General features: G+C 31.6%; 4 protein-coding genes across 4 annotated transcripts; 2 read left to right on the forward strand and 2 right to left on the reverse strand.

Annotated features, from left to right (window-relative positions):
- Nucleotides 1-814: 814 nt before the first annotated feature.
- On the reverse strand, nucleotides 815-5,027 carry LOC127254701 (uncharacterized). Its single transcript, XM_051279950.1, has 4 exons — nucleotides 4,739-5,027; nucleotides 2,142-2,400; nucleotides 1,859-2,053; nucleotides 815-1,514 (listed from the first exon to the last, which is right to left on the reverse strand). Exons 1-4 carry the CDS (start codon nucleotides 4,828-4,830, stop codon nucleotides 1,119-1,121), a joined length of 942 nt encoding a protein of 313 aa, XP_051135907.1. The 5' UTR covers nucleotides 4,831-5,027; the 3' UTR covers nucleotides 815-1,118.
- Nucleotides 5,028-5,286: 259 nt separating this feature from the next.
- Nucleotides 5,287-8,277, forward strand: LOC127255019 (succinate dehydrogenase assembly factor 2, mitochondrial). The gene is made up of 6 exons (XM_051280430.1): nucleotides 5,287-5,454; nucleotides 5,821-5,927; nucleotides 6,030-6,131; nucleotides 6,228-6,354; nucleotides 7,629-7,697; nucleotides 7,779-8,277. Exons 2-6 carry the CDS (start codon nucleotides 5,836-5,838, stop codon nucleotides 7,923-7,925), a joined length of 537 nt encoding a protein of 178 aa, XP_051136387.1. The 5' UTR covers nucleotides 5,287-5,454; nucleotides 5,821-5,835; the 3' UTR covers nucleotides 7,926-8,277.
- A 450-nt stretch (nucleotides 8,278-8,727) lies between these two features.
- On the forward strand, nucleotides 8,728-11,907 carry LOC127254795 (chromophore lyase CRL, chloroplastic). The gene is made up of 9 exons (XM_051280076.1): nucleotides 8,728-9,050; nucleotides 9,165-9,214; nucleotides 9,500-9,560; nucleotides 9,649-9,684; nucleotides 9,770-9,820; nucleotides 9,955-10,047; nucleotides 11,240-11,344; nucleotides 11,441-11,533; nucleotides 11,626-11,907. Exons 1-9 carry the CDS (start codon nucleotides 8,865-8,867, stop codon nucleotides 11,764-11,766), a joined length of 816 nt encoding a protein of 271 aa, XP_051136033.1. The 5' UTR covers nucleotides 8,728-8,864; the 3' UTR covers nucleotides 11,767-11,907.
- Nucleotides 11,908-12,464: 557 nt separating this feature from the next.
- On the reverse strand, nucleotides 12,465-14,219 carry LOC127254796 (uncharacterized). The gene is made up of 4 exons (XM_051280077.1): nucleotides 13,807-14,219; nucleotides 13,618-13,676; nucleotides 13,404-13,521; nucleotides 12,465-12,714 (listed from the first exon to the last, which is right to left on the reverse strand). The coding sequence occupies exons 1-4, from the start codon at nucleotides 14,184-14,186 to the stop codon at nucleotides 12,636-12,638; spliced, it is 636 nt and encodes a 211-aa protein (XP_051136034.1). The 5' UTR covers nucleotides 14,187-14,219; the 3' UTR covers nucleotides 12,465-12,635.
- Nucleotides 14,220-19,314: the final 5,095 nt, after the last annotated feature.

Genomic DNA, 19,314 nt, shown 5'->3' on the forward strand with positions numbered 1-19,314 from the left:
GTATTAGTGTAGACACGGGAATTTAGGTAAAGTATAATTAGTAAGTAATTAAGAAGTGTATTAGTAAAAATAATTATTATTTAGTAAAAATAATTATAGATTAAGATTAAGATAAGTAGATAGTTTAATTAAAATTAAGAAAATTTAAAATTTAAAATGTGATTAAAGTGCATAATTATATTTCCAAAAATAGAAAGGACAAATTATGTGCGACTTATGAAAATAGAAAATAGGGACAAATTATGTGAGACGGAGAGAGTATATAAATATAAATATGAACCAAAATCTTGCACTGCCCAAGACTAGCAGATCACAATACGGCGTCGTTTTAGCAAGATCAAAGCATTCAACAAAGGATCTTCGTAGATGTATTTTCCAGACATATATATATATATAATTCGACAAAAAAATAAAAATAAAAATAATGCATTGTATATATAAGTTAATATTACGATAACCTATACCGAGAACACTGAACAATATAGTATATTGTAATGTATTCTACGGATATTGTATCAAAAATTCGATACAACAAATATAATTATTGTACCTTACCAAAAATTTAATATACTGAATTGCTCGTATGGCATCGATATATAATGTTTCATAATTAAAAATTATTTTATAAATTTATTTTCTTTTAAAAAAAATAATTTTGTTGTCAATATTGAATTTTTAGTTTATACTACCAATATACTAAATATCAAAACAACACACAATATTTATGTATACAATAGCATTACCATACCGAAAAAAATTAGTAGATACCTTACCGAAATTTTTGATAATTTTGATATTTTTTCAATGGATGCAGTTTCCCTGCGGTTGAATTAAACCAGCATGATAATGATTTGAGTCAATCAGTATTTATAAGAAGATAGACAATGCATGCTTCTACAGTTGATATGATACATTGTTTACTTTTATTATATACGCTAATCGGATAAAATCAGCATTGATTCAATTAACGGGGGATCCACTTCTTTTTTTCGATACCGTATGCTCGATATTTTGATATTTTTTCCTATCCCTAGCTAATATGCGGGTAAGCAACGAAATGTAACCAAAAACTTCTACCTTGGAAAAGTCCATATGAGCAAATAGATTAAATTGCACCTTTAGAAGGGAATTTCCCGCCTCTCGGAGAAGAACTTTCCACTGATGAATTGGTCGGGAAGCAAGGCGAGCCAAACGGCGGTGTCGGCACCCTCCTCGGGGGTCACGTGCCCCGCCCACCCTGTCATGGCCGTCTTCACCCACCCGGGACAATAGCAGTTGATGTATATCTTATGTCCTTCCGGTCGCTCCCCAAATTCCTTCGCCATCACCCTCGTGTACGCATTCACCGCCAATTTTGATAGCGAATAGTCGGTGAAAACCGGAGGCCATCCTCCCTCTTTCCAACTACCATCTTTAACTTGTTCCAAGAATGTGTTCACCATTTCATCGATCAATTCTTCCGATACCGACTCCACATCTTGCAACTTCTTTTTCAGCTCATCGTTTTCGAGTCGCTGAAAAAAAAAATTGTATAAAAAAGGCAGAACAATCGACGTACATTACAAAATATGAACCTAACAGGGTTATTTTCATGATAACTGATTTGACAAAGTTAGCATATTCAATCAAAATAGACAGCACATGTAATATAATATACAATACATATTTTAACGACATATAATATAATTCAACATAGCACATTGTACTATTAATTTTAGCGCTAAAATATATTTACAGAGTAAAGTACAATAGTGGTCATATATTCTATGTTCTATATATAAACATATGTTGTGTGTCTGGTGGTTAAATTTAACCAAATTAGCATCCTAACCGCTGTCATAAACTTAAATAGACTTACGTGTTTCTTTCCATTCACTCTTCCCAATTTGGAACTGACATTAACAATACGAGAACCGGCGTCCGAAGGTCTCATAAGAGGGACCATTGCCTTGATCATATTTTTGGTCCCAAAGTAGTTTGTCGCCATAACTTTCTCTGCGAATTCCACAGAATTGTCCGATCCGGCGTTGAAATTTACTCCGGCATTGTTTACCTAGAGATTGTATTGCATATACACAACATATATAGATGACCAAATTTCACTCTGAAAAATGTTTAAAAAAGAGAAGAGCAGTATATACCAATATATCGAGCCCCCCATATGTTTCTTTGATCCAGGCAGCAAAGGATTCAATAGAAGACTGATCGACAATGTCGAGTTGCCGAAACACCACATTCAAACCTCCTTCTTGCAAAACCTTTGCTGCTTCTTCACCAACAGCTGGTTCTCGTGATGTTAGAATGACTGTCACTCCATGCAATGCGAGTTGGTGAACGATCTCAAATCCAATTCCCCTGTTCGCACCGGTCACCACCACAATAGTTTCATCCGTCCACCATCTAGAGAATTATATATATATATATATGAGTTACACAGAGTTATACCTGCTAGAATTTCGAACAATATCTAATGAAAATTATTGCATGCATTTTATATTTAGCCGACACTGATCTAAGCGAAAAAAGGGTCCTCCCAAGGGCCAATACAAATAAAGGTTTATTATATATGAACTATCTATATATAAAAATTATTTGATATCTCGAGGTTATTAGAGCAAATTAATATTATATTGATATTTTGCATCTAAAAATGTTACAATTTTTTTATTAATTATTTATATTTTATTATAACTAAAAAAATATATTCTCTCTGTCCTAATTCAAAATATTTTGTTTTATTATTTTTGTTTATACTATTTCAAAGTATCTCTTTTCTATTTTAGAAAAATTAATCCTATATTAATATCAAAATATCTTTTAACTTTTACTTAAATTACAAACCTACCATTATACATACAATTATTTTATACAAAAAAAAAAAAAAAAAAAAAAAAGGTCAAAGAACACAATTATTTTATACAAAATCTCTAACTACAAAACTTCAAACCGCCTATTTCAAAAGGGACGGGGGAGTACAATTTATACATTTTTAGAGGCTCTTATTTTTGTTTTAATTTGTTTTTAGATATAACTAAAGTTAATGCTATTATGGATATTTTTGCATCTAAAAATGTTAAATTTTTTATTGTATTTAATTATTTATATTCTATTATAGGTAAAATATTATATATATATATCATTTCTATATCTTTAGAGACCTTTTTTCTATTTAAATATTTTTTTGTATTAAAAAAGTTAATATTAGACAAAATTAATATTAATATTATTATTGATATTTTTGCATAAAAAAAAGACTAAAAATAATTTTTTTTATTATAAATAAAAAATATTATATATATACATACTCAAGGACTACTAATTTTAGTTTCGCTCCAAACCCGTGAAAATAGGACCTACCTAGCAACCAACTAGTTGTTTATTGATATATTGAAACTTTATTTCACATTATTCAGTCATATTTCTCTTGCTAAAAACATCACATGTAAAACATAATTTTCATTTATGGTGTGTTTGATTATAGGTTTGTCGGAAAATAAATTATTCATTAAATTTTTTCTTTCAAAAATATTAAATTAAACATTTCTTTTTTATTTTTAATATTATACTAAAAATTAATTTTACATTCAAAACATCACATCAACACTTATTTATATCATACAGCTATTCTAATTCAAAATATTTACTATTCAAATGTCAACTCAAAATTCAAACTCCCGAATAAATACACCTTAAAGTATTTAAGTATAAACTAAGTACTTCTCGTTCAAAATATCACTATTTTCTTTACATCATTTAAAGTATTTACGTATACATGAGTAGTCATCGTTCCAAATATCACTCTTTTCTTTACATCACACCAAATACCTATTTTGTGTTAGCATTTTACTATTTCTAAAATAACACAAGATGCCAAATCATATCATGACTCGCTGACAAGGGAGCCTACAATCAGGGACGGAACTACACTAGGGACCCCCTAAGCAAAAATTTTTATGATTTTTTTAGTATTAAAAATATTAATTTTTATATATTTATATACAATTTTTTCCTCTCCAAAACTATCTAAATTCATATATAATTCTTTCATTATTATTTATTTGAATTTATTAGCTAAATATTAAACAAATTATAACATTTTCCCTCATCGGAATTTAAATATTAGTTTTGTCACTGTCTGCGACCAAAGCCTCGGCGAATGACAGCAGTAACTATAACCGTTCTACTTTTGCAAGATATATATATAAGCAAATTGTGTGTACAGGGGCATATTATAAGTACGAAGGAAGAGATACATAGTTCAATATTAAAAGCAAAATTACATCATGAAAAAAAAAAAGACATTTTCTATCAATCCCTTTAATTAATTAAGCTTCAATGAGCTTCCAAATTTTAAATGCTCATTCACTACCTACTTTGATTATACAGTATTTTATATGTTTGAGATATCTGCTTTAGGAAGAGAAGTTCGTAAAATAGTATAGAAAGCTCCTCAGATGTTTAATTTGGCATTTCAGAGCCAATAAATCCACCCTAGGATTCTGAAATCGAGTTGATTATTACTCAAATTCGAGAATCTGTTTGCTGTACTGACCTAGAAAACATTGATTCGTCAAATATGATTACCGCATTAGATCTGAAACCAATAATTTGTTTGCTTATTTTCCGATAAGAGACAAACAAATTTTCTTCTAATTAAAATGGATGGATCGATCACCTAATTCCAGATTTGCGCAGAATTATTAACAAAAAATTGCAAAATGTGGAGTGGATTGCGTACCTTTGGTGATCAGAATATGGAATTGTGCGAAGGAGAGAAATCTCTTGGCGCCTCTTTTCCCTCTTTTCCCTAGCCTTCTCCTTCTTGTCCATAACAGCAACACACCAACGAATAATCAATTAATCTAATCTCCACTAAGTGCAAGTATCGATCGATCGATCGATCAATTTTTCCTTTTTTTTTTTTGTTTTTGTGAAGAAGGAAGAAAGAATGAAAGAGAGAGAAAAAACAATAACAGAAAAGAGATGAAGATGAGCTTCCGGTTAACATGCATCATCAGGGGATCCCTCTTTCAACAATGCTCTCCCACGTGCTACATTTTGACAACACTCATATATCATGCACTTTCAACATAAATTTCATTTTCTAATTAAAATGATACTATTTGTTGCCATTTATTATTATTATTATTATTATTATTAGTATTATATATTTCTTCTAAAAAAATATTATATTGTATATTTTAACTTTATTTAATAAATTAAATATAAAAAGTTATTTTTATTAAAATACTTTCTTCTTCGTTGTATTTCAATTGTTTGGCCCTGGATGCATCGCATCGCACCGCATTAATTAGTTTGGTACCGCCCAATTTTAGCTTTCTTCTTCACCCTTCCTTCGGCTTCTTTCTTCTACATTACTCTTTCATTTCATTTTTAAACAGCTTCTCGTACTTCTTTCATCTTCGTCTCCTACTCGTGTGACGTGACGAAATTGTAAGTTCACTCTTCCGTTTCCCTTCCTCTATGGTGCAAGTCTAAGAATTTTCGGCAATTTTGACATTTTTTTTGTTTATGGTCTCCATTTGATTTCGGATGCGTACACAAATTAGTTGTCAAATTTAGTCGATTGTTGATCGTGATTTTCTGTACCGATATAACTAGCTTTAGCTAGCCAAATTGATCTTCTTCTTGATTGCGTTCGATTGAAGGCAGGATTCAGCTGCCGACGGTAACGTGATTTAGGTTTATTTTACGGGTGTTGATAAGTGAATTGAACATGCTTGTAGCGATTTTGACTCTCAGAAGTATTTTTCCCTTAACCGTTTTGGGAGATAGGTTTTCTCACAGCGATTATTTCAGTTCCTTCCAACAGAAATGGCGAGTTCAAGTAGAGCACTTGTCTGCACTGTTCCTCGCATTCTCGGCTACATTCGAACGTCGGTTTCCGTAAATCAAAATTTCCAACGGTATTTAGTGCAGAAATTTTGGCTGTGTCCATCGTATTGTTAATTTGATAATCGTTGATTTTACCTACCGCTAAGCTTTGTTTTGGTTTGATTGTTTCGAAGGCCTGTCTTGGCTTCCTTCCAACGATTTTACTCCTCAACTGAAAGCAAATCTCTGGATATCGATCTCTCCAATGAAGAAAGTAAAAGGCGCTTGTATAACAGGTTTATAGATTACCATGCCCTTGGTTGTATTATATATGTGCTAATTTAATATCCTTGTTCTTCTAGGATGAGTTATTGTATTTTGGTAATTTGCAGGATGTTATATCGGAGTAAACAAAGGGGTTTTCTTGAACTAGACTTGGTTTTGGGGAAATGGGTGGAAGACCACATAACCTCAATGGATGAAAATGGAATCAGATCGCTTCATCATATTCTTGACTTGGTACAATTCACTTTCCCCCAATTCTTGCTTCAGTTTTTTGTTTGTTTTAAAACAATAAAAGTTACTTGAATGCTATCACTACACCGTAAATGAGGCTGTTCCCGTTATTCCTCGGTGTATACACTTGACTTGAATTTAGATGTTGTTTTAGGACTTTCAAGTGAAATTGTATATTGTAACCATTTAATGATTTCTTTTGTGCAGTTTTATTATATGTATATTGCTAATATAGTGGTTTAGTGATCCATGTGTAGAAAGTGGTGGGCTTTTTGGAGTAATTTTGATGTTCTATGGAACTATACTAAATGCAAAACGAGCTTTTTTTTTTTTCAGTTGCTAATTTTTGAAAAGTCTATTGAGTGCATTCGTGAGTATCAAGATAAGAAATGTGGCGATCTTACTTGACAAGATACAAATAATTGGTGGCGAGGTGTGTTTGTTTGGCGATCTTTTATTTGGATTCCCGCATTGGTTTTTGGTTTAAATAGTAGTTTGAATGTGATGTTTGTGACAAGAATTAATATATTTTTATAGAAAATCGTGAGAGTTGAATAGTAATATTTTGTGAAAAAATCACCAATGTATGCCAAAGTTGCCATAGACTTCTCTTAAAATTTATGCTTTTATGTTTCACCTGTGGCCACTTGGATAGTGGTGTGAATTTATATTTGGTGAATGTTTGTATTACAACCAAGTTCAACTGTAAGTTATGTTGGTAGTGGTTTCGAGACACTTCTAGAGTATGAACTTGGATATGCTCTTTCTGTATCAATTTTAGTGTACAATATTAGATTTGCAAATGATTTGAATGATATATTAAAACACGAAATTTGATTATGTTATATGTTCTCCTTATCTGAGAAGTATGATTTATTAACCTATTCTTGTGATTTGATTGGATTTAATTTAACATGTTAAGATCAAAACAACGTCTGTAAGCATCCATTCAATGATCAAAAGAAGCATGAGCAATCAGGCAACAAATTGAAATGGCAGACATTACAATTCTGAGCATAATTTCTTGTCCAAGTTTTGTGAACCTTAAGAATGCCATAATGTTCATTAATCTCCAGGTTTTTGACAATGTTTACTGTGCTGCATCTATTGTTCGCCGTTATAGCTTGATAAATTTTGTTCTTTTCACAGACTTTATCATAATTTGAACACATCATTTTCCTGTTATTGTTCTGCACACAGTATTCACCAATGCTTTCATTCATCTCTATCAGGCCTTCCTTCTCTTGCTAATCATGTTGAACTTCCACTGCCTGCAGGAAAATCCAGACTTATGGAGATGGCTGACAAGCCAAGAGCAACCCCCTGAGGCAGTGGCCAGAAATCATGTAAGCTAAGTCATAAGTCTCTTTCGATTTCGTGCTTCTCAATCAACATCAGATGTCTGAAAAACCGTAAATATTTGGTAGGTATTTGTGTCGATGCGTGAAAGGGTTAGTACGAATCTGGAGAAGCACACAACTCCTGAAACCCGAGCAACGCCTGGGCAGCCATGGGTTAGGGGTTGGGACGACTTCAAGAAGGGTCGAGACAGCCCCATTACCGGGAATCAGTAGAGCCGCTATATATATATATATATATATATATATATATGCAAATTTAAAAGGAATATGTATTTTATGTTTTAGCTAGCCCCTTTTCGAGGGATATGATATGATATAATATGAGATGAATAAAAGGAGTCAGAGTCAGTCAGTCGCACGATGAAACTCCAGTGAGCCCTTTGTGAAGATGATGCATTGCATTGCATTTGATGTGTACTAAATAAAAAAATAAGACCATTCGATTAGTAATAACAACATAGGGGATTCCCTGTAACTCATATCATTGAATCTTACATCTTTATTGTCAAGACATTTATTTATAAGACATACGATTTTGTGTAATACAGTATAGTATTTTATTGTATTATGTATTTTATATACTCCTTAGTTTCAACTCTATTTTCTCCCTTTTCTGTTTTAGACATATATACTAAAATATTTTTAATTTTTGTTTACACAGTCTCACAAATAAGAGGGAGTATAATACAGTAATTTTGATAGTTTAAAATTATTTTAACTTTATTATGTTCAAATAATTTTTTTAAAAGATTATTTACAAAAAAATTGTTCAAATATATATTATCTTTAATCTTATTACCCTTAAATAATTTGTTTTTTCTAAAAAAATATTTTTATAGAAATTTATTCAAATATAAATTTAAAATTATTTTATAAAAAGTCGGTGATTTTATAACATATATATACACAAAAATATGCCATAGTCTTTAATAAATAAATAAAAAATTAATATAAAATAATAGTAATTTTCATATTATGTACTCACTTATACCTACAATATTGTATAGTTGCAAAGGACCTAAATTTGGGATTGTGGAGTCGACAACCGGAGCCACATCTAAGTTACATTTACAGATACAACTATCAATTTAAAACCTCTTCCCAAATTTTAATGGCTATGGCCGGACGTAGGCGCTGAGCAAAGAAACGGCCATGTGTACCGGCTCGATTTCCGGTTCGGACTCGGATTCGGGCTCAAATGGCTGGGGCAAGGCCCGTGGTGTGGTGCTGAAGACACTGGTGTTAATCGGCGGCGCATTGCTGCTCAAGCGTCTCACCAAGTCCACCACTCGCTGGGACCATACGCGCATCGTTGCCGACTCCCTGGCCGGCGAGAAGGTGGCTTTTTATATGCTTATTATGCTGAATTGCGATTGTTTTCTTTACTGCTTGTTATGGAAAATTATGCTATGGGTTTCGATTTTGGTTATTGTTTGAATTTCGAATTTTTAGTTTTCGAGAGAGCAGGCTTCGAGAGACCCGGAGAATTATTTCAATTTAAGGTATTTGTTTGCTTTTCTCCCTCTCGAATTTAAGAGATTGATTGTCATTCTGTATGATGATTGGTGTTTCTTTTGTCGATTTACAGACTTGACATTGCAAGCATCTTAAATTTAATTGTTCCTGTCGGAAATTGAATTCATGAAAACTTTTGGTTTTTGTATTGATTTGTGTTGTTTGTATGAGTGCCTTGTGAATAACTTAACAATGTAAAGTTTGGAGAAATTCTTTTGTGGTGTTGGTTAAAATTGATATTGGCTTTCATTTCTTTATATGTTATTACATAGATGGCTTTCCTGCCCGGCAGCAGAGATGGTCGATGGCTCCAGGGTTTTGTACTTTGAACAGGTAGGATTTAGTTTGTTGAGTATCTATATCGTCTGTATGATTTGTTTATTCCTCTGAAGTGATTTATAATCAAGTCTTCTGTGGGTAGGCATTCTGGAGATCTCCTCACAAACCTTTCCGACAGGTGCTTGATGATTGCTAGTTCATTGCTGCACCTGTTACCTGTCATTCTATGTATAGATTTCATCTAATTTGGTATTTTAATGCAGAGGTTTTTCATGGTAGAGCCTTGCTCGAAGGAGATGAAGTGTGATGTGAAGGTTAGTTCTGGTTTATGTTTGCTTTGATTTGTATATAGATAATATATTTTTATTTTAATCGAAAATTACTTACTTGTAGTGTTTTGAACTGATTTTAACTGTTATGTCATTATTATGATTCTGCTAATGGCCAGCTGAGCACATATGCTATACGGGATTCAGAAGAATACAGGAACTTTTGTGACAGGTCAAAGGATCAAAGGCCACAGCCTGAAGAAGTTATTGGGGTGAGTTTGGCTATGATTGATTACCTTTACACTTAGAGTTGATATTAAAATGCAAACACAAGGAATCCTTAACTTTTCTGTTATGATTAGTTTTGTATGAGTTAAATTTTAGAATTTTACTTTGCTATATTGAAGGTCTGATAACTGTGGGCCACAGCTCAAATTTTCTAGAGTTCGTTTTTCATCAAATGGTCTCATTGTTTCTGTCCCACAAAATAAGTATGCACCACATATGATTGATTTTCCTCTCTGTTTTCTCCTTGTGATTTCGTTGGGAATTAGAGGAGGGAGTTCATCTGTTAATTTTTCTAACTGAATAACCAGTTAAGTCAAAGTACAAGCACCGGAGATCTCAAAGAGACTCTATATCTTCTTGTGCCACTGATTGATGCTACTTTCTGTACATGGTTAGTTGGTGATTTACTTGGGATCTTTATCCCTGCTTTCCCACCACTATCATTTAACATGACGACATCAATTGAAAACAATTCTAAACTGACAACCCTTAGCTTCCATAAGCCCCCCACCCCAACTTACAGTCAGAATGCTCTCTATTTATTAGTTGTTTTGCAAGTAAATCATTTGGCATTTCTTAACATTCTTTCATAGTTGGTCTCCTGAGAGTATTGAATGTGCTCCTTCAGTTCTGACCGATAATTCTGCATGTTACTAGACATAATATTCACTCTGAATTGATAAACGTACACTTCTATAAGCCTATCATCTTTGGATATGGAATGAATTATTGGAAGTCACTTTGAGGGTCCTGATGGAGCTACATACACTAAGATCTGAAATGCACGTTGGTTCTGACAGGTGCACAAAGTAGCTGATTGTTCTGCATTGTTATAAGTTTGATACTTGGGGTTTGTTTCACAATTTTCTTGATTGTTTGTGGGAGGGGATGATGGAATGTGATGTGAGAATGGAGTATGAGCCAGTTATGCGCAAGAAACTTAATCGACATGAGTTGACTTTGAACTTTCCAATCATCCTGTCATTGATATATTTCTTTACATTTGAGATTGTGTTTTTATGCTTGTTACACTCGGTTCATATATAGTTCTGTTCTACATTTCGTAGCTCAAGCAGATTCTGTTGAAACACGATTTGCATTAAAATATGAGCTTACTATTTTAATATTCGGAAATCCATTTTGTGAGCGGTTGATCAGCGTAACATGTGGATCCAGGACATTGCAGAGCATTTGACAACTGTATATCTGAAGCGCTGTGATAGAGGGAAGCGCTGCTTATATGAAGGTTCAACTCCTGCAGATGGATTTCCTAATAATTGGGTAATGTTCTCTCGACTGCTCTCTAATCTCGCAAGTGTTTCCATAAAATTGAAGCTGATGTTGTCTTATGATGACATGTTTTTTTTTGTATGACAGAATGGTGCTTCGACTTGCACCTCAGATATTACCATTTTGAAAAACAATGAAATCCATTCGTGGGACAGAGGGTATGATGAAGAAGGAAATCAGGTCAGTTTCGACACATGACACCAATTCATTGTATGAAGTCGAACATCACTCTTATTTGATAATTATTTAAGCCCCTTTCTCCTATTTTTCAGGTCTGGGGTGTAAAGGGTGGCCCATACGAGTTTAAACCTGCTCCGTCCTCAAGTTTTAGCGACCCGTACTCTTCTCTGAATTTTCCTCCTCAGTTTCTGGAAAAACGAAGAATAGAAGGTTCGTTTGTTCTTCAAGAATGACTTATATCTTATTATATGATGTATTATATCTGGCTTGTGATACCGGCACCGCATTAATGTGTTATGGCACGATAATATTTGTACAGAAATCGTCATCTTAAAGTTTTGATAGACTTAATAAAGTAGAATTAGAAATTGGGAGCTGAGGGATAACCAGGGATTTATCGATAATATATCACTAAGAACCTCAGCTTATAGATCATGCATCGTATGTCATGAATGTCTTGTCTTGACAACTGTCCAAGTTCATCGACTCCGGGATGGATTTGAAAGTTGTTTGGATGAGTGATATGGCTATCTGAAACCAGCCCTAACGTGAACTTAGATTAGTCGGTGGACATTTGGCTTCCAAAGGAAGTGCTGGCATGAATTTGACGAGCACATTAAGATTTCGTAGTTCATATTCTTAGTCAGTTCAGACCGGCAAGGCAATACAAGTTTACTTGTACATGCTTTCCTCGGCCATTTGATACATTCGGGATTTCTTATGGTTAACTTTGGAGTTGTAATGGAATCCATCTCGACGGGTTAGGCTTCTATGAGTTGAGTTTTGCTTTGCTAAAATGGTCGACATCTTGATGGGTAGGAACTATCAACATTCTCCAACTCTTTAACCAAATGGCAAAGTTTGGAGGATGTGTTTTGGCAATCGATTAGATTAGATATAGATAACATTCTTGTGTTTTGGAACAAAGAGATTTATTTGGAAACGAATAGTATTAATTAGTTAGTACAAAACAAAAGCACAAGTTGCAAATGCAATAGAGGATGATGGGTGGCACTAATTTGTTCCTACATATATAATTATATGTTTTCTTTCATGTGTTCAAAAAAATTCTTGCTCCAATAAATAATGATCTGGTCTGGTCTCAGTAGGCACTGTTGAGATAGAAATACAAAGCAGCTAATGCTGCAGCTCCCAGTGCAACTGCGAACGGCAATGCCTTCCTGCATTTTTAATTATTTGTTTCATTAATTAATTATATACTCCATTAGAAACACGTATAATCTAATCTATAATAAATTAACATACTAATGTACTACTCACTCTGTCCTTGGTTCCTTTTACTGCCGAGAAATATAATTAATAAATAATTAAAAATATATTAATAAAAATAATTATCGTATGATAAAAATAATTTTAAATTAAAATTAAGATAATTAGTTAGTGTAATTAAAATTTAAAAAATTATAAATTATAAATTTTAAAATAAGATTAAAATGTATAATTCTTTTTTTAAAAAAATGACAGAATAAGTGAAACAAAATGAAAAGATGGACAATAGTAAGTGGAACAACTGAGTATATACTAATAATAATAATAGAAAATAATATATGTTTTTGGGACGGACAAAATAAAAAATACTTCATCCTTCTCAATACAATAGCCTGGTTTATCATTTTTGTTCGTCTCAAAATAATAATCTTATTTCCATAAAATTATCCCTATTTTTTTTATTTTTATGACACAATTGCCACTATTTTATCCATATTTTTTATCAACTATCAATATAATATCAATATTCCTTAAATTTTATCCCTAACCCAATTAACAATATTTATGGGATGGAGCAGTATCGAGGGAGTATTATTATTATTATTATGGTAATTTGATTTGATGTGATTAGATTACCCACCCAATGCTTTCATCTCTCTGGAGCTGTGCCTTTCTGGCTTTCCTTACATCTGTTTCATTTGCATTTTTAGACACTGCTGGGGTGTACTGCTTAAACCTCCTTTTTGGGGCTCCACACACTGCAATTTCGAATATGGAAATATAACATATATATATATATATATTTGTGTATGTATTCTATCAATCAATCAGAAGGTATGTATGTATGTATGTACCAGGGCAGAAGTACTTATCAGGCAACTTCTCGAAGGGGGTTCTGTCATTGTATATGTACCTGCATTATATTGCAATCAGATACTATTAAGCTAGCTAAACCCTAACCCTAATTCCCAAATCAACTAGCAGACTCACGACTTACGACAATTTCAATAAAAATCCAACGAATTTTGCAGAGATTGGTTTACCCGCAGTCACGGCAAACATAGGCCTGCTTGGAAGCTACTCGCATCGAGAATTTGGGCGCCGTCGCAGGAGAGGTGGACGCCACCTGAGACTGAGACTGAGAAGGCATGAACAAGTGCAGTGATGGAGCGGAGAAGGAAGACTTTAGAGCGAACCGGTCCGCCGGAAGCCTCAGGCCGGCGACGGAATAATTCCCCGGCGGAAGCGACGGCGCTGTTGCCTTGCCGGTTCCATGGAGTCCGGCGGCAGCGGGCAAGGCCATTGGTGGAGAACCCTTACCCAACTCTCTTGGAGAAGAAGATAAGAAGTGTGCAGCAAATGCAATGGAGATTGTGTGGCAATAAGTGCAGCGTTGCTGTTGCTGGAGTGTGGCTCTCCACATCTATTTATATAATTTATTTTTTAAATAAATGAAAAATTCCAAAATTATTATTATTTTTAAAAAATGAAAAGAATTAGGGAGTGTGTGTGTGACGTGGCAATGGTAGTCTTCACAAAATCATCCTCAGACCACAATAATCCACATCTTACCTTGCGTTACCTCTCGACCTTTTTCTTATCCTTGAATGCCTTTCTTGAACTTTCTACGCTTGTTTTTATTTATTTGTTTTCTTACGTCCTTTTTTGCTTTACCTATCTCATTATTGAATTTTGGATTTGTTATTTCCTAGGCCCCAACTTATATATATATATATATATATATCAATAATAAAGAAAAAATTAGCACTTGCACATATAATTTACAAATCATATTTTATTTATATAATGACACCGGTCCAAAAATACCTAAAGAAGATAAAAAGTGGAGCCGGAATTCCCAAGCTGCAGAGCTGTTCAAGAACAATGGAGCCGTGAAGCTGATCGTTCAATAACAATGAAGCTTTAGGTCGTGGAAGTGACAGTAGCTGAGAAGTTATTGAGTTTGGAAGAAGTTATTGAGTTTGGAAAAATAACCGAATCTAGGGATGATTTTTCATGCTAAGATAAATATGGTAAAACAAAATACAAACACATACCTGACGAATAGCCAATTTATCCGAATCTAGTTTATCTTTAATTTTTTCAATAGTTTATCCAATTACGTTTACTTTATATTGTCTTTTTGCTAATCTAAGTTTAATTTCATGTTAGTTTATAGTTTCAATAGATTTTAGTTTAAATACATTGAAATCAGACTCAAAGTCGGCCGCCCCTCAATCCGATGACGGACAGACTTTTTGGAATACTTTCGTAATCTATACATTCGGAATTGACCAACAGTATTAGAACCTCTTCATTTTAAGTTGGGACAATATCTATTTCATTCAAAGCTAAATTAATTGAGAAGGAATAATCTAAATTAAAGTCCATGAAAGAAGCTTCAAATGGAAATTACTAGTCAAAAGTCACAATCATGATTTTATTTATTTAAAAATTAGTAATCGTGTTATTCTTAGAGTAAGTATGACGTATCAAATAAATTATTCGGCCAATTATAATAATCTACGAACCATACCAAATATATACTCCCTTACTGCTATGGGTGTATTACCGTAGACACGAGAATTTAGGTAAAATATAATTAGCAAGTAATATAGAAGTGTATTAGTAAAAATAATTATAGATTAAGATTAAGATAACAAAATAATTTAATTAAGATTAAAAAAAATTAAATTTTAAATTTTAAAATATGATTAGAATGTATAATTAATTTTTCAAAAAAGAAAAGGACAAATTACGTGGGACGGACGAAAATAAAAAATAGGAACAAATTATGTGGGATTGAAGGAAGTAATTTACAGAAGATAAGGCATTGACAAAAAAAATTGATTAAAACATACATCTCAGGATTTTGCGATTTTGTTAATATATATCATCACTACTTGCTGAGTTGGAAATTCCTTATTATATTACTACCTCCGTCCCACGTACCATGTCCACGTTGCTGTTTCTGTCTGTCCCACGTTCCATGTCACTTTTCTTTTTTGGAAAATGATTACACACTTTAATCTCATTTTAAATTTTTAAATTTATTTTTTAAATTTTAATTAAACTAATTAGTTATCTTAATCTTAATTTATAATTATTTATATTATAGGATAACTATTTTCACTAATACATTCTTAATTATCTACTAATTACACCACTCCTAAAATACCGTGTCTACAGTGTAGCATACACCGTATGTGGGACGGAGGGAGTAATATTTATGAATTATTAAATATAGATTGAGTTTGATGCAGTTGTAATTAATAGCCCCATTTTTCATAAGGATTAAAGTTTAGTGCTCCATCTTGTTGTGTTTGACACGAGATTTAAGAAATATTGATATTATATTGGTAGTGGATAAAAAGTACAGGTAAAAAATAATTTTGAACTTGTGAGTGTATTAGTGTAAAAAGTAGTGACAATTGTGTAATAATAATGAAAAAGTAAAGTTAGTTTTATAATGATATGGTTATTTATGAAAATGAGACTATTGTTTTGAGACGGACAAAAATGGTAAACAAGACTATTGTATTGAGTAGGAGGTAATATTATTTAAATAGAACCCAACTGTTGATTAAAGCCAACCCTTTCTGCTTATTTAACTGTTCCAACCATTTATTGATACTGAAAAATATTAATGACTATAAGTTAAATGGACTGTAAAACATTATAATAATCTTAAAATTCGGATTTTTTTGCAAGGGAAAGTGACATAATAAGTGGGACTAACGAAAATGGAAATATGAATACGGTAAGTGAGACGGAAGAATTAATTAATATTAAAAAATAAACATGTAAAAAGTAAATGAAACCCTTAGAGCCGAACGAGGTAATATTACGTTATATACAAACATATATTGTATAGTTTATATATCTTATTATACTGAATAAATATATTTACTGTATTAAAATTAATAATTATTGTGATATATAAAATTATATCTTATGCTGCCATAATATGTGGGTAAAATTGCTTATAACTCCCTTGTGGTTTCAAAATCAACGTAAAATCTCCTTATACTTTAAAAATTGCATGATACTCCTTTATACTTTAAAAAACGTTGCATAAAACCCCACCAGCATGAAACCTTCCTCGTGTGATAAGAAGATGATTTCTTATCTATATGTTTTGCATGACATGGGGTTTTATGCAATATTTTTTAAAGTATAAGTGAGCGTCATGCAATTTTTTAAAATAAAATGGGGATTTATGCTGAGTTTCGAAACTACAAAGTGGTTTCATGCAACATTTTTTAAAGTATAAGGGGACGTCATATAATTTTTAAAATAGAAGGGGAATTTACGCTGAATTTTGAAATCACAATAGAGCTATGGACAATTTTGCCTAATATGTGCTACCACTGTATTGATTGAGCAGTGAGCATGGTAACCTATCTCCAAGTTAAATATTAATTGATGTTTGCTAATATAATACTTTTACATAAAATAGTGTAATAAAAAAATTTGAAAACACAAGCCAAATTTTGTTAAATTATAAGCTGCTCTAAATTAATTTTATATTTTAAGTATTATCTCCGTCCCATAAAACCTATAGCATTTGTTTTTTTGCATCATTATAATTTACAATAAAAATATATTTATATTTATATAATTTACTTAACAAATATCGTTGTATTTGTATTATAAAAAATTAATAGATTTTTTTTTTAATTTTCTCTTTATTTGCAAATTTGCATTTTTGGTCCTAAACAGTACTCCCTCCGTCCCACCTACTATGTCCATATTGCCGTTTCTATCCGTCCCACATCCCGTGTCACTTTTCTTTTTTAAAAAATGATTAAACACTTTAATCTCATTTTAAAACTTTTAATTTAATTTTTTTTAATTTTAATTAAACTAACTAGTCATCTAAACCTTAATCTATAATTATTTATATTATAGGATAATTATTTTCATTAATACATTCTTAATTATCTATTAATTATATTTGTCCTAAATTCCCGTGTCTGCGGTGACCCAAACATCCAATGTGGGACGGATGGCGTATTTTGCAACTTTTTACTTTTTTACATAAATTTCTCTTTTATCCTTCTAAATATATTTTACAAAATTATTTTTAAAATAAAGCATGCATGTATATATATATAATATTTTGTTTCTTTTGATACCTTTGGAAAATTTTCAATTTAAATTTATATGATGAAATATTTTGTGATAAGAAAAGATATATATATTTTTTTTACAAAATAGCGAGTTCAAATAGTAAAAAATTGGAATTTTGAGTAAAAAAAACACATATAAAACTAGCAAACGAATGAAGAGGGGGAAGGGGGTATTTCTTAATGCCTGAAAGTGCTTATTATAATTAAAAACAAATAGTATAATTTTTAATAAAAATATATTATTTTAATTTCAAATCAAAATAAAAAAATTATTTTACTAATTTATTTTAAGCAAAATAGTATAAAATCAACATATATTTTATAAAATATTTACATGAAAAGCCCCTTCTAATTGTTTAAAAAATGCATCAAACTTTTTTATAGTTTCAAAAATCGGTTATTAGTTAAAAGATAATTTCATAGTTACGGTGAATTTTTAAATTACCTTTGCAAGGCGTATGTAGAATAATCACATTAATTAATAACGAATCCAAAATTTCCAAATTTATAAGAAAAATTGATACAATCTTAAAATAATGAGATTTTGCACAATTTTCATAAACAAACAAGTCTTTAGGTTGTTTTGCCTAAATTGTAAATAAAATAAAACAAAACATCATTAAAAGCATCTCCAACCATACTCTATATCCCGCGTTCCAACACTATTTTTGTGCCGAGCTGCTCCAATCTAGCGCCATTCCCAGCATCAAATTTAAAGTTTGCTACAGTGCAACACCATTTTTTTTTTTGGTGTTGCACCGTAGCAAACGCTATTTTTTTTTATAAAAAAAATTTAAATTTAATTTTTAAATTTAATTTTTATTTTTTAAAATTTAATTTTAAATTATAAAAATAAAAAGTTGATTAAAATAATAGGAAAAATTGAATATTTGAAAAATAATAGTAAAAAATGAGTTATGTTGTAGTAAAATTACTGTAGCAATTGCATATTTGAAATTAAAATTGAATAAATAGAGATGATGGGTTGGAGATGGCCTTATTAAAACAGAAAATTCCAAATACTCAAATGCAACTAAAAGAAAAAAAAAAAAACCCTAATCACAATTTTTTTGTTAGAAACTTTCTCCCATTAAAAGAGGAAGCAAGTTTAGGGTTCAAATTCTTCTCCCTTCGATTATCATTGCCCATTGACCAAATACTAATCATCAAATATAATTTTTTAGATAAAATAAGAAATGATTCCCTCGTTTAAACCACACCCCAATAAATTATGAAAAATAAAATAAAATAGAAATATTCTGCATACCTCATCATAGTGTGTTGTGTTGTATATATATTATCATCTCTTATGATCATCATCATCATCATAATCATAATCCCAAACACCATAATCATGGCAGAAGTAGCAAAGGCAGATGACGATGATGTCTGCTCTCCAGACTCACAATTTCTGGGAAA

This window comes from Andrographis paniculata, unplaced genomic scaffold (assembly GCF_009805555.1).
Source record: "Andrographis paniculata isolate CXL003 unplaced genomic scaffold, ASM980555v1 Contig52END, whole genome shotgun sequence".
NCBI classification, from domain to species: Eukaryota; Viridiplantae; Streptophyta; class Magnoliopsida; order Lamiales; family Acanthaceae; genus Andrographis; species Andrographis paniculata.

Excerpts from the sequence above, each read along its gene's own strand:
- LOC127255019 (XM_051280430.1), top strand. The coding sequence starts at position 5,836 with ATGGCGAGTTCAAGTAGAGCACTTGTCTGCACTGTTCCTCGCATTCTC. Across the intron at positions 5,928-6,029 it reads GTAAATCAAAATTTCCAACG|GCCTGTCTTGGCTTCCTTCC; the intron begins GTATTTAGTGCA and ends ATTGTTTCGAAG. Across the intron at positions 7,698-7,778 it reads AGGCAGTGGCCAGAAATCAT|GTATTTGTGTCGATGCGTGA; the intron begins GTAAGCTAAGTC and ends AATATTTGGTAG.
- LOC127254701 (XM_051279950.1), bottom strand. The coding sequence starts at position 4,830 with ATGGACAAGAAGGAGAAGGCTAGGGAAAAGAGGGAAAAGAGGCGCCAA. Across the intron at positions 2,401-4,738 it reads CCATATTCTGATCACCAAAG|ATGGTGGACGGATGAAACTA; the intron begins GTACGCAATCCA and ends ATAATTCTCTAG. Across the intron at positions 2,054-2,141 it reads ATGGGGGGCTCGATATATTG|GTAAACAATGCCGGAGTAAA; the intron begins GTATATACTGCT and ends TACAATCTCTAG.
- LOC127254795 (XM_051280076.1), top strand. The coding sequence starts at position 8,865 with ATGTGTACCGGCTCGATTTCCGGTTCGGACTCGGATTCGGGCTCAAAT. Across the intron at positions 9,685-9,769 it reads CTCACAAACCTTTCCGACAG|AGGTTTTTCATGGTAGAGCC; the intron begins GTGCTTGATGAT and ends ATTTTAATGCAG. Across the intron at positions 11,534-11,625 it reads ATGATGAAGAAGGAAATCAG|GTCTGGGGTGTAAAGGGTGG; the intron begins GTCAGTTTCGAC and ends CCTATTTTTCAG.
- LOC127254796 (XM_051280077.1), bottom strand. The coding sequence starts at position 14,186 with ATGTGGAGAGCCACACTCCAGCAACAGCAACGCTGCACTTATTGCCAC. Across the intron at positions 13,522-13,617 it reads TGATAAGTACTTCTGCCCTG|TGTGTGGAGCCCCAAAAAGG; the intron begins GTACATACATAC and ends TCGAAATTGCAG. Across the intron at positions 12,715-13,403 it reads CAGAGAGATGAAAGCATTGG|GAAGGCATTGCCGTTCGCAG; the intron begins GTGGGTAATCTA and ends TTAAAAATGCAG.